This window comes from Diadema setosum, chromosome 20 (assembly GCF_964275005.1).
Source record: "Diadema setosum chromosome 20, eeDiaSeto1, whole genome shotgun sequence".
NCBI classification, from domain to species: Eukaryota; Metazoa; Echinodermata; class Echinoidea; order Diadematoida; family Diadematidae; genus Diadema; species Diadema setosum.
Window position 1 is genome coordinate 24,775,971 of NC_092704.1, and position 15,377 is coordinate 24,791,347.

General features: G+C 37.4%; 1 protein-coding gene across 1 annotated transcript; it reads right to left on the reverse strand.

The window, feature by feature from the left end:
- Positions 1–12,524: 12,524 nt before the first annotated feature.
- Positions 12,525–14,655, reverse strand: LOC140243527 (sulfotransferase 2B1-like). The gene is made up of 4 exons (XM_072323198.1): positions 14,502–14,655; positions 13,586–13,842; positions 13,016–13,073; positions 12,525–12,532 (listed from the first exon to the last, which is right to left on the reverse strand). Exons 1-4 carry the CDS (start codon positions 14,653–14,655, stop codon positions 12,525–12,527), a joined length of 477 nt encoding a protein of 158 aa, XP_072179299.1.
- Between the last annotated feature and the right edge of the window lie 722 nt (positions 14,656–15,377).

A 15,377-nucleotide genomic window follows, 5' to 3' on the forward strand; every position in this document is an offset into this window, starting at 1 on the left:
ACACAATACACACACAAAATCTAGGATTACGGAATACCGGTGAATGGCTATGGTATCTTCTAATCCGTAAATACCATTCGACCAAGGAGGTATGAGAGAGTTCTCTCAATACCTCCTTGATTCGACTAGTGCCGTATACTATAAGCACTGCATTTATAACAGGCAGGACCGGGAATTTTAGTGGGAGAACTAGACCCCTAGTAGGAGTAGATGATAATGACAACATTCATAAAATAACTGAACACTCCTACTTCCGCAGAAGACAATGAAGAAAAGGTTGCCATACTGGTAATATTGCTTGTCTGACAGCAGAAAAGAGCATGTTGTTGTTGTTGTTGTTTTATAGAAAGAAAGAAAATAAAGACATGATATTCTCCCCACTTAGACAGTCGGATATACAATCGGATATTATCATGACGTAAAGGTCACTGATTTTTCAGTAATAAAAATGATCGATCAAAAGCTAATGATGATAGTAATAAGCATGATGATACATTGTAATAACAACATTGATTGTTATTATCATTATCGCTATGATTATATTACAATCATCATTATTGTTTTTATTATTTTCTATCATATAAAATCATCATCACCACCATCATCATCATCATCGTCATCATCGTCATCATCGTCATCATCATTGTTATGATACCATTACTGCAACTCACTATAAAATGACGTTTTCGTCTTCTAGAATTTGTGCAGTGACCAATATAAATGAATGAATGAATGAATATTGACACCTGATCTAGGACCTATATCACACGTTCAGAAAATTACCGAAAAGATACTAACCATGTCTGCATTAGGTCCATGCCAATCACCGTATAATACAATATAAGACATCTAGCTGTCTATATGAGAAGTTTCAGGGTGAAGGACACAAGCGTTAATAAAGCTTTTCAGAATTAATGCGGAGCTGGGTGAAATGTAGTGTCGTTGTGTTTTCATGTACAGTTATATGCAACAACATTCCTTTGTGAATTCTGGCCGATACGGGTGAAAAGTACAATTCCACATACTCTATTCTGATTAACCTAAACGTAAGGGAAAATGAATGCTAGAAGTTTATCAGATCGCAAATGAAGTAAAATAAAAATATGATATTCATGTTTCGCATTATTTTAGGGACGTTAATACGTAAATAGAAAGAGGCGATGCCACACAATCACCTCACAACTCTCAAATTGGTAAATTTGTATCCCCCTCAAAAAACAAGACAAAAACAAAACAACACATAAAGATGATGCATATAGATAGTGATCCATATCCTATAGCAACTTAAAACTATTTCATTTCCTTGAGTTGAGACTTCATAATTCGACGCATGTACTTATATTTTCTTGTAAATTCAATAAGCATATAATTAAGATGTATATCTTAATTATGCTTATTGAATTTACAAGAAAATATAAGTATAGTGAAGATTTATTTGTGTAAGGATCAACCAGAGGTTCGTTTAGCTATCGATCACCTCTGTAGGTCAATTTGACCATGTGGTTACAATATTATTATCACTGATATATTTACAATATTTACAACATACTTGTATATCAATATATTTTGAATTGAATTGAATTGAATCGAATATGGGAAAATTAAAATTCCATGACTTTCTTACGTTGGGTCTAATTCTGACATGAAACCTCTAGGTCCTATCATTTTGTTCATCTGCTTTAACCTTTTGTGGGCTTTTTGAGTGCCAATCGGGACAGAAAACGTCATAGCGTTGTATATTGGTTACAGACACTGTCCAACGGAAAGGGTTAACTCTATTTGCTTGAGCGAACTTGAAAATTGTGTGGAATTGCTCATCAAATGCTTTGTTAATTGTCTAGCTTCTTTCAACTTAAAATAGAATATAAAGGGTGCTGTGAAGATATACATGACAGTCATCTTATTCACCATAAAGTCAGCAGCCCCAAGCTCGGAAACCTCGAATGATTCCAGAGCTTTCTTCCTTTCTCCCCCCTTCTCCTTCTCCTCCTCCATTTGTTTTTGTACTACACGTGCTCTTTTCTTGTGAGAATTATTCTTGTTTGTACTTTGGCATAATCAGCAAGGAAATAAAATGGCAGGAAAATCATAATAAAGTTCAGCGAATTCGTGCGTCTATCACCTGACGAAATGATTGATTTACAGGTGAACAGCAATGGGAATTGTCATGCAGAGTACACTGTAAAAACTCGGTGTTATATTTAATACCATGGGTGTTAAATCTAACACCGATTAATCTTCAATAGAGGACCACACCCACAGGTGTAGAAAATGTATTGTGACGGTGTTAAAAAGTGTTCACCTGGCACTTCGTGGTGTTAATTTGACACTGTAGCTGGTGATATTTTTGACACTGCGCTAGAGTTAATTCATTAATGACACCGCATGGTGTTGATTTGATATTGGTGGTGTTAATTTAATCAAGTACTTTATCGGAAAATTCTTCATCGTCTTGTTGAAATTCAGAATTAACAAGAAATTCAGTAACTAAGAAACTATCAACAAAAAAAAATATATTTTGAAATGACACCCGGAGGTGTTAAACTAGACCATGAGCACCGGAAATTTAACACTAGCTCGGTGTTTCATATTTAACACCGGACTTTTTGCAGTGTATATGCAATCATTTTTAAATACAGAATTACAACAACCAGATTGAGAATGATGCCTGGACACTGATAATGATAATTCTGTTTATTCATTTTGTTATTATGGTAAATGATCATAACAATCATTATCACTACACTGCAAAAAGTCCGGTGTTAAATAGTGAACACCGAGTTGGTGTTACATTTTCAGTGCTGATTTATGGTGTTAAATTAACACCTCCGGGTGTCATTTCCAAATTTTAAACTGTTTTTTGAAGAGTTTCTTAGTAACTGCACTTCTTGTTGATTTTTTATTTAAACAAGACGATCAAGAATTTTACATTGAAATACTAGATTTTTGAAAAAATGTGAAAATAAATTTACACCAAAGTAACACCAGCTGGTGTGGTCTCTTATTGAAGCTGGACTGGTGTTAAACCACTGATATTAACACCAACAAATATCAAATCAACACCATGTGGTGTCATTTTTTAATTAACACCAGTACAGTGTCAAAATAACACCAGGTACAGTGTCAAATTTACACCACGAAGTGTCAGGTGAACACTTTTCAACACCATCACAGTGCATTTTTAACACCTGTGGGTGTGGTCCTTTATTGAAGTTTGATCGGTGTTAGATTTAACACCCGTGGTGTTAAATCTAACACCGATGTTTTTACAGTGTATTAAGCTTACTGTAACATTTCTCTGCAGTATACGAATGAAATATACAGTAGTCGGCACACGGCGTACAATTAGTGTGCTTCCACATATTTTTATTGCATCCATCATGAATATCAACGAACACAAAATCAATCACAGGAGTCAACTTCTTGTCATGATCAGGCTCATAATCGGTGTTGAAAGTTCGTGATTGAAAGAGAGAGAAGCAACCGAGATGACATTATAAGACAGTGTATATAGTTCCCTTCCACGGAATGGACTAATATTGCCAACATTTTTAGGTCGCATTATATTCCAAATTCATTAAGATGGTGACAGCCATCACCATTCGAGTAGATGAGTTTTAAACAGCCTCCCACGTCCACCATCATCATCTCACCTTGATATTTGATTATAGATATGTAATTACTTAATTAGAAGTAATTGAAAAACCACTTCTAATGCTCTAGAGGTCGTAGCATATGTCTTGCTATGTTATGTCTATATCATACCTTCCAAAGCAAGACTGTGCACTACTTGTATGTTTCCAAGCATGCATGTTACTCATAATAACTAACAAAAGACGCTGCAAGGAACCTTGCGTGTAATCCTTGGTTTCCGGGAAAAGATGCATTCCATATCTTTTGCTTGATCATATAACATTAATATCTACTATAGCAATGATTGACAACTGAGGTCAATCGCACAGGTAGAGTCTTGGTTTGGAATATTTTTGTTTTGTTGTTGGCGCATCCGAGTAAACTGAAGAAAAATGGTAGAAAAATATCATAAAAGATATGGCAGATATACAGAGATAATAGATATTATACAGGGAATCTAGATGTCATTTATTTGGCCATCACATAAAATGGCACAGAGGGTGAATCAACTATAACTCTTCCAGTCCCGTCGCTAACAGGTGTCCGCAAATACATCACATCAAGTGAATAATTATGACTTATATAGACTTTGGTGATCCTGAGGGAGTTATGATCAAACAAAGAGAAATCCACAAACTTTGATCGTTTCTTTTAAATAGAAAAGCTCACATAACACCTTTTACTTGTAAACAGACAATGATTATGATGAGGGTAATTATTCCCCCGCCTTCTTAAAGAGGTAGCCCAAGAGTTAGTGTTCTGTCACGATACTGGAAAAGACAACTATAACCGCGCAGTTATATTATTACAAACAAGCAACAACGTCCGGTTTTCGTCAAACTTTATTGCGGTATTCTAGGAGAACAATTACCCGTATTCTCTCAGAGTCTCAGTCCATGTTTGGGTTACATTCCCCTTCGGTAACTGAAAGTGCTTGCTTGAAATATAGGAACAAAATCTGGCGGCATGAAAATAATGCCCGAAGCAGGCTATATGAGAATGATGAAAGCTAAAACACAGTTAATAAGAAAATTCGTACAACGAAACAAAAATAGAGGTCCCGAAATTATAGGTAACAACATTAAAGATAGAAATGCCAGAGGTAAAAATGTCAGAAATAGCTGTCAGAGGTAACAATGTCAGAGGTAACACGCAATGTCAGTTAATGATGTCAGACGTTAACATTTCTGACATCTTCACACCTGACATTTTTACACCGAACCAACTAATATCACCTATACACCGTTATTTATTCGGCTGAATTGAAATTCGATACAATATAACCAAAGAAAACTGACGGTCTCACGGGCTCTGTTATCATGGGAGTCACCAATTATAATAAAAATATGTACATGTAAAAAGCTGGTATGATGATAGACTCTTTATTGACAAATTTTACTTTCGGATGTGATGCTGGTTGACATGTGGAATCCTGAAGCGTAAATGCTGTCATTATGCCCAACAAGCATTCACAAGTCGAGACCCATTTTTTTTTTTTTCTGCCATGTTTACAGCTTCTGTCATCAGTGTATACGTACTCCTGTTATAACGAACACGGTTACAACGAAATTCCGGTTACAGCAAAGAAAAAGTCAGATCACAACATTATCAGCTCTATATGAGTATGTTCATCGTTCATTTATTTTGTTCGGTTATAACGACATTTCGATAAAGCGAAAGAAAACTGTCGGTCCCGAGGACTTCGTTATAACGGGAGTCCACTGTACTACTCAAACGAGATTGGGATATTGGATCCTTCCATTTGCTTCCGATACCAGTCATCGAAGAGTTCGTTCTGAGCTACAGTAAAATGGTCCTTCCATCTTCCCGCTACACCTGTTAAAGAAGTGAAAAAGTGTTCCAAGAAAATAATTTTCATGTTATTCATGTAGGTTAGTTACTTTTGCTGCGCTGTTTACCTATCCTAGTCACATGATTGTGTTTTACGAGAATAAGATTAAAGGGATGGTACAGTATTGATGGAGATGAGAATATTGGGCTATTAACTTTTTGCGAGATACCAAGAAAGCACTATTGATATAATACAGAGCATACCATTTTAAGAGGAATTCAAAGTTTATTTGATGAAAATTGGGTATGGAAAGACTGAAACATCCAAAAACAAAGTAAAACAAAGCGATCATAATAAAGTGTGTGGGTCCCACACTTTATTAGAATCGCTCTTTTTTTAATATCTCAGCCATTTCAAAACCAATTTTCATCAAATAAACGTTGAATTCCTCAGAGAATTACATGCTCTTTCATATTCCATAAAAGGTTTCTCATTATCTCACCAAAAAATGTTAGAAACCTGAAATTAGGTCTCAACCAAAACTATACGATCCCATTAAACTGAAATGAACGCTGACATTACATGAAAAATTTCTTCGTTTTCACACAATGTGCGAAAGTGTATGTGCGTGGAGGGATTTAGAGCATTATCCTTTTATCGTACAACGGGTAAAGGGCTTGTTGTTTTAAGTGTGACTAAAATTACTGTGATAATTATATTATTCAGACTTTTTTCTTTTTTACTATATTCCCATCCAGTCTTTCTCCCCCTTTTTGCATCAGTTCAATTTCTTTTGACAGTCTGTAGAGGGGCCCACATTCTACAAGCATTGTCTTTTTAGTGGGTCCCTCCTTTTTTCGATGTCTTACGTATTAAGTCGTCTTTATCACTTCAGTCAAGTGTCATTACAACGTATTTCTTATTCCAAGGTTCCTCGATTATATTTTTCTCAATTTACTTTGTCTTGACTATGCAACCTTATTCTCTGTTACCAAAGAAAGTGAAATGTTTATGTTCTTTTCGAAAAATGAAATAAAGGATGAATTGAATTGAATTGAATTGAATTCACTGAAAACTTATCATGGTAAACAATAGTATAATAAAACGAATAAAAACTAAAAAGAGAAAAGCGCACAAGCGTGATGTTGAAAAAATCCTTTCACATACATACATGAGTACATTTCAAAAGCAGTATTGATCCAAGGAGTTAATCATTAATTGTATCGCGTTATTCTTCTGTTGTTACTTGGCCATCTTTTTAGTCACATCGTGCGTGTCGTGGCACATCAGGATTTCATGGGATATAGAGTTTCACTTGAAATTTCCATATTTTTCATCATAAGTCGAAATTACAGTTTGCACTCAAATATATCTTCTCTAACTACATTTAGGTGTGATTTTGAGCGAAATTCATCGAGACATCATTGACAAAAGAAAGTGAAAATTTTTCTACTATGAGACATGGTATTCAAGCTGGAAACAATGCTGTTCTTGGAAACATAATGTATAACACAGTTATTAATTTCACTGCTATATGACGGTTTTTCAATCAGAAAAAAAAACAACCAGTGAATACATTGTGTGATTTTTTTTTTTTAATTTTCAAATGTTCTTCTTTTTACAGAGTATTACGTCACCTTTAGAGATGAACTGAAGTTTCGGCACTTGACAATTTTTGTCCTTTATTTCGCCAACCTTGCGATACGTTTTCTTCATTCGGTCAACTGAACTGTTCTCGACCACTCGCTGTAAAACATCCGCCGATAGATGGCGACCGAGGTGCTGGGCAACCATCTTGACATGTTTGTGTGGATCCTGCATCGCAAGCACGTACATTACATTGCATTATGAGTGAAATAAAGGCAACCGAATCAGATTGAAGCTTTTTAAAATCAGTTGAAAAGATGAATAACTAAGACTCACCCTGCGTGAACTTTGAGATGTCGATCAATCTTTTTTATGGTGTCTAGTATAAATGGCTACTTTACGCTTTTATGTGCTTGTATTGCAATATAACATCCTATTATTCTCGGAGTGACTGCATGGGTTCACAAATATATACAATGCTGCTCAAGAGGGCCAACGTTACGGTCGTACGTGGCAATTATTTGCAGCTAAATATACATGCACTGGCATTCAACCAATGTCAACTACTACCACAACAATAAAACGTTTGGATGTAAAAACGGAAAGACTGTGATACATGTGATATTCCTTAGCACGAAGGACACGCCGGTATACAGTAAAGTTGATATTCTGCAATTCATTGATAGACCTAAACGTCATTTCGCATAATAGTTCAAACATGTGAACAAATTCATTTTTGTTATTCGTATCTAATGCAGAATTGCGCCACCGTAGGTTTATTTCAAATACGAAATTTTTGATATATTCCCCCTTTGTATCTATTTTGATTTCAACAAATTGAAATAAGAAATATGAAATATGTAACAAAATAATTACCTCTTACTGTTTTAAGCAACTTTGGTCCCAACAGAACTACATTATTTTACAATACCATAATTGCAACTGATTGACAAATTGCCCTACCACTGAATTGATCAGTGTTTTAGTAGTAGCCATGATAAAAAAATCATGGGCGTACATACTCGAGCAGGATTCGAACCTACGACCTCCTGATCACCGGACAGGCGTCATCTCCACCAGACCACCGTCATCTCCACCAGACCACCGAGCTTTCGCCCGACAGCAAGTGTTGGTTCTAATCCTTATAGCATGCAGCGGGTACTGCTTTGTTATTCAAATTCATGAAATTCTTCCGTCGAGATGTTTTCATTGCAACTGATTGACATTTTTTTTTTTATCATGGCTACTACTAAAACACTGATCAATTCAGTGCTTATTTACGTCGATGTAGGGCAATTTGTCAATCAGTTGCAATGAAAACATCTCGACGGAAGAATTTCATGAATTTGAATACCATAATTATTTCACTTTGCAGGTGTCACTTCATTAGTTATCTATGACAATACATGCAGTCATGTAGGTCCTGTAGATGTGCCTGGCAAATCATGAGTTTTAAAGAGTGTAACATAGCCACGTATAGTTGTTCTCTCTTACAAGAAGTATCTAAAAAAAAAAAAAAAAAGTAAGGGTATATAGGCCTACAGCGTTTTTAATGGGAATTCTTATTAGCAAGGGATATGATTGGTTATCTTACATTTTAATGTTACAGGATGTACACGAAAAAGGAGTGTTCTACATGCTGAAGAAGTGTCGGACATAATATCTTGTATGCAAAGGTTTAGTGCCCTACATATTACACGGTATTATTATGACTGCATAAATATTTCAAAAGTCTGTGAACGATAAGAATCATAAAAGCGAACCATGTGCAAACTAATGTTTGTATACTTATAACGTTATTGATATGTATAGTAGATCGTATATGATACCATATTTGATTTTGTTGAAGCTGGGGAAATGATAAATGAATGCAGCTCAGCAAATATATATTTAAAATTACATGACGACAACGACTAAACAGTGTACCTCTGTAACCAAAACGTGTGGAGTTGTAACTGCGTGTTAATACGCATCTGTACAAACATACAGTTATATACGTTGCACTAAAACATTATCAAAAATTTGCACTCTACGTTGAATTAATAATTATGTTTGGGGTTTGGGGTGTTTTCATGGTTTTGTTTGCTGCTGGCATTTTCGGTGTCATCTTTTCAGGTTGTGCAACAGATTGAATAACAGACACACTTACAATGGGCGGATTAAATTCTACGTATGAATATTCTTATTCTATCTCTGTTCTTTTTTACGAGTTTATGATGTCCGTGATGAAATGAAACACTTTTATATCATCACGTGTATATCCAGACACTGGCTTATTATTACAAAATGTTTGCTATATAGATGCTAACATTTGAAAATTGTAATGTTTTGGTCTGTTTTAGTGCTGTACCTACATTTTAAAAGTAATGCTTAACATTTGGACACTCACATAATACAGAAGTACTTATAGGACCCTACCTATCATGTATTGGTTCTTCGTTAATTCCTTTGATAATATTTGCAATGTGTCAAGAAATATTATGCCCTGGTGGCACGGTGGATGTCGGTGTGTTGGCATGTGCTTTGGTCAATTATATTGGTATTGTAATAGTGGTAAATGAGTTTTGATTACAGCGCTGACGAGATTCATGACAGAGTGCATGTGTGTGCATCAGTGTGTGTGTGTGTGTGTGTGTGTGTGTGTAAAAGATCTTTAGTGTGTGTGTGTGTGTGTGTGTGTGTAAAAGATACTTTATCTGATATATTTATGTACATAGCGTGTGCTCTGCCAAAAAAAAACAAACAAAAAACACAAATTTCTTATTGGGTGTGTGAGTGTTAAGGCACATTCGGATTGGCTTGATTAGGCTGATCAAAATAGCTTTTTCTGAGAATTATGCAGAATTTCATGTCATTTCTCTTATAAAAAGAGGGTATAATTGGTAAAAAGACCCAATTATATCGTACTGTATGTTTGAAAAATGATTTAGCAGCACAAGAAAGAAGAATACAGCTGCTTTTTTTTTTGGTAGACATATTAATTTTATTGTTATTATGGATTTGATATCGAATGAAACTCAAATAAAGAACATTATAAAACAAAAAAAAAAAGATGTCGAACACAGTGCTTACTTCTATAATACGTTCTTGTATAGGAGTGCTCATAGCCACCATGTATGAAAAGCAAAGGTGACAAGAAGAGTTTTCATCATTACAGTCAGAGAAAGGGGTGACAATAAGCATCATTTCAAGGTGCCTGATTTCACCCTCCAAGAATTGTGCTTGCTCGTGGGCACCTGTTTTGGTGGTTGGGCACCCCGGTCTTTAATATGACAAAAAGTGGCAATCTTTGCTGGTACCAAAAACAGACCGTCTTTTCTTATAGTGATAGAGTATAAACAACTAAGGGTATGGTGCACCTACTCGCAAGATGTCTTCGTAGAACAGAAAGAGCACGCCTTCATCGTCTCGAATTTCCCAGAATTCCCTGATGTGTTCCGGCCACGGACCCCAAGCGGTCTCTGACGCAACAAGAATCAAGTGTCAGTTTTCAAATTTTTGCCAATGACGTTGGGCAATTATATTTTTAGTCTTAAGCAAATAGAGTTTTATGTATGGAAGGCCTCTTTACAATCTTGAACAGAAGACATAATAGATTAACCAAAGTTAGACACACCATGAGACGCAAATACATGATTTGTTGCTTTTTTTTACTGAATTGGCAATTTCCAATAATGATCAAGTCATTAAGGCGCTTTTTTTAAATTTTAGAACTGAACTTTCTTGAAGTTTAGGAATAAAGACTTATTTACAAACTCATGATAAACCATGATATAGCAAATCATAGTTACCTTTATTCGTTATTTCGGATGTTTGTTATTCCGTTTTATAGGTTCTTAATTCCGAAAATGAAATAAGGTTCATTATTCCGAAGGTTCGTTATTAATGAGAGTAATAATAATTGAGCTTCTACGATATCGTCCCTATCTTATACGCTTTACAATAACTCACGTCCATTTTCACACACACTATCACAAAAAACCAAACAAACAAACAAACCATCAAACAAGCAAACAAACAAACATATTGACAAATCATATTCAAACGAAAGTTCGTAATTAATCCGAAAAAGAAAAAAAAAAGGTGCCTGACTCCGCTGATTCGTCGGTACACACCTTTTTTTTCCATTTTAGGATTAACGAATCTTATAGAATAATTCACGAATAACTTTCGTATAAACATACTGTCGAAATAACGAGCCTTCTTCACTTTGGAAATAACGAACATTCGGAACAACAAATCTTACAATGCAACAATGTATTTCATTTTCGATCAACGAACCTTCGGCATCACAAAGTTTACATCACCTGCAGATATCATTTCATCACAGAGTTCTTCCAAGTTCTTAATTATTCTGAACAAAGAGGATCGACGTTGTATGAAATCTGAAACCTATTAGTGCGTTTATACTTTCAGACTCTTCGTCAAGATTCCAATGAAACTCCAAAATGGTGCTCACCTCCTTCAAGAAAGCTCTTTAAGATGCCCTCCCAGGATCGAAGGGTGAAGTGCGGCAGATTCTTGTCGGCAAAATGGAACCACGATCATAGGCGCCGGAAGTGGGGGGGCAGGGGGGGCGGCCGCCCCCCCAATCCAAAAAGTGGGGGGGCAAAACGCATTTTTGCCCCCCCAAAAAGCCCCCCTCCAAAAAAAATGAATAATAAACAAATAAATAAAAATAGATAAAATAAGAAAGATATGTATGTAAATGAATAAACGCGAAAAAACATCGCTACAAACGGCAGTTTTTGGACTGTAAAATGTCAAAATTTCCAAGCTCGCTCGCTCCGCTCGCTCGCATTCAATCGCTATGCCATTCTCCTGATGTTGCTGCCAGTAATTGCCAGCAGTTGCGCCTGGGCCGCCCCCCCCCCTTAATTTCCAAAGCGAAAAAACAAATATAGCTACAAACGGCAGTTTGGGGACTGTAAAATGTCAAAATTAATCGTCAAATTTATTCGTTATGCCATTTTCCTAACGTTGCAGCCAGTAATTGCCAGCAGTTGAGGCCGGTGCGCCTCCCCCTTAATTTCCAAAGCGAAAAACATAGCTACAACGGCAGTTTTTGGACTGTAGAATGTCAAAATTTTCAAGCTCGCTCGCTTCGCTTGCTCGCATTGAATCATTATGCCATTCTCCTAATGTTGCTGCCAGTAATTGCCGGCAGTTGCGCCCGATGCGCCCCCCATTAATTTCCAAAGCGAAAGATATAGCTACAAACGCCAGTTTTGGGACTGTAGAATGTCAAAATTTTCAAGCTCGCTCGCTTCGCTCGCTCGCATTGAATGGTTATGCCATTCTCCTAATGTTGCTGCCAGTAATTGCCAGCAGTTGCGCCCGATGCGCCCCCATTAATTTCTAAAGTGAAAGTTATAGCTACAAACGCCAGTTTTGGGACTGTAGAATGTCAAAATTTTCAAGCTCGCTCGCTTCGCTCGCTCGCATTGAATGGCTATGCCATTCTCCTAATGTTGCCGCCAGTAATTGCCAGCAGTCGCGCCCGATACCCCCCTTAATTTCCTAAGCGAAAGATATAGCAACACACGGCAGTTTTTGGACTGTAAAATGTCAAAATTTTGAAGCTCTCTCGCTCCGCTCGCTCGCATTTTATTGTTATGCAATTCTCCTGATGTTGCTGACAGTATATAAGTTGTGGTTTCACACCGTCATTCCATAATCCATGTAAGGAAAACTTACAATGTTCCTCAATGACTGCGTTGTTGAATGTATCACATTCCGTAATGTATTGTAGTCCCATTATTGCGCACGCACACACGCACAAGCATACACACCGTCAAAATTACTTTTCCACAAGGTGCCCACCCCCAATGTTTCGACCCATCGTACGCCACTTTATATGCATACACACACACACACACACACATCTATATATATATATATATATAGATGTGTGTGTGTGTGTGTGTATATGTGTATATTGTGTAACATATGTATGGTCTATAGTGAGCCCCCTCCAATATTTGCCCCCCCCCAATCCAAAACTGCTTCCGGCGCGCCTCGATGTTACGACGTCTTTAGGATTGCGAGCCAAATAGATCACCTGTTTCGTGATGACATTGTATTGTGAGATCACAAGCACGCACAAAAACGAGGCTTTTTTCATGTTACATTATTCCGCAACAGCAAATGCTGTTTACGATATGCTATATGCTATTGCTTTGGAAGGCTTCACTAAAACTAAGAAGATGATCATTCTATTACATCCACGATGTAACGAGTTTTGACTTCTAAACATAATCATATACGTGACACTAGTGTTTCTGGCGCAGATTTTGTTTGTGTGCGTGTGTGTGTATGTGTGTGTGAAAAAATGTGTTTGTTTGTGTGTGTGTGTGTGCGTGTGCGTGCGTGTGTGTGTGTGTGTGCATGTGTGTGTTAATACTTGATCACAATAATTCTCCGGAGAAATAATATGGGGGAATTACTCGAAATCACCAAATTTGGATTTGGTAAAGGAGATTTCCTCAGCAAACTTATGTGTTTTTTTTTCTTCCTTTGTTTGTTTTTTCGTTTGATCGCCATTATGAAGAAGTGGACCTACTACATAATTACCTTCGCTTTCTTGCTCATGTCCCGCGGGAACCGAGCTAGCCTGAGATGACTCTGGATAACCCTCGGTGAGGGCGCTTCGTTGAGGGTCTCCAGGAATGGCTCAAGCGACTTGTCACCTTCGTCACCCTCGCTTGTTGTCTTCGATGCCGGTCCGTGATCGACCGACATCTCGATGCACCGAGTCCAAGTGCGGTCCACCTTCTCTGGATCGCCGTCATTGAGGATTAGGCCCACGATTTCCATCATCCAGTGGGTTCCTAGTGTCAGCATTCAGCATTGTTATCGAGATGGTTTTAACACTTTTTTTTTTTTTGGGGGGGGGGGGGGGATTACGTGAAACATTGTTCAGTGTCTTTTTGTTTTATCACCCTGCCATGAATAGGAACAAAGATTGGCGTTACTGACGTTTTGTTTCAATATTCTAGCTGTGTGTCGTTGAAATGAACCTCAGCAAATTTGCAATATATTTTGTCTCCATGTTTGTCTTTAAATTTTTGACAAAGGAAGTCCAATATTCAATCATTTTCATACAACAAGAAGTGAACCATCATCCATTGTCAACCATGCATCCCTGATCTCGAAATTTCTAGAATAAAGTTTAAATTGGTTGGCTTTATTGGGTGTAGGCCATCAGCATTAAAGAAAACTATAGATATGCGTTAAACTCAAAAGAAAGAAACACTTAAAGGAATTATCTGTCTCTTCCACATACCGACGAGCTTCATGATTGTATACAGAGCAACAACGCTCTCCGTTGACGATTTAAAATAATTGCAGCCACGGATACTTCACAAACACAAACATGAACACTCACACACACACACACAAACTTGTATGTAGAGCGCAGGTAAAATGCTACATATAGGCCTAAATCATAATCATAATCATAATCATAATCACGCCAGAGAAACAGCACCTGATTTAGGATACGTCACAATCCAGACATCGTCGGAGCGGACTTCGAAGCTGCTCAGCGCTGTGATGCTCGACTCCAGGACCATCTTGGGGAACCAGATGCCTTCGTGGTAGAACTCGCGTGTGGTGTCAGGAGCTTCATCTTTGAGAGCCATCATACTACCACAGGGAAGAAATAAACTTTACTACTGCTGGTATAGCGTTCTTGAAGGGTTACCGTCCGAGCTGAACTCTGTCCCTCTAACTCCTGTAGGAAAACAAACAAATAGGTACCTAATAGAGTCTGTGTGGAAGGGACAGTAGGCCTACTGACCGTTTGCCTGTGCAGGTAACAGTAAATATAATTATAGAGGAACAGCTTATCATTTGGATTAAAAGGCATGTTTCTTTTTCTCTTTTGTTTGGGGGGGGGGGATATTTCGAGTGTGTTCATCAGGAATCTCTTTGAGTCCCGCGGACGCCTTTTTATGTAATATGTTAGTGGGATTTCGGAACGGTGATCACGAAAGTACGAATCAAACCGACAATAGATATACACGTGTATTATGTTGATGTAAATACGTTCCAGGGACAGTACGGTAGTGTTTGCAGCTCCGTTGGCGGTTGTTGATGTGAATAGAATGAATCGTCACGCATGATTCATTCTAATCTAAGATCCATTCTAACACTCTATGTCTCATACAAATTCGAAAAGATGGCTGTGGCCTGTAGTTATCGAATAGTTTTTGTTGTTGCCACCTAAGCCTATAATATAAAATGAATGTTAGATGCACTAGAAAAGTTTACCTTTATGGCGCTAAGCACCACCTTTCCAGTCTCCAGTGTCCCGGTCGAGGCCTCGACGCACCTCCCTGCCCTGTCCAAGACCTGTTGTATT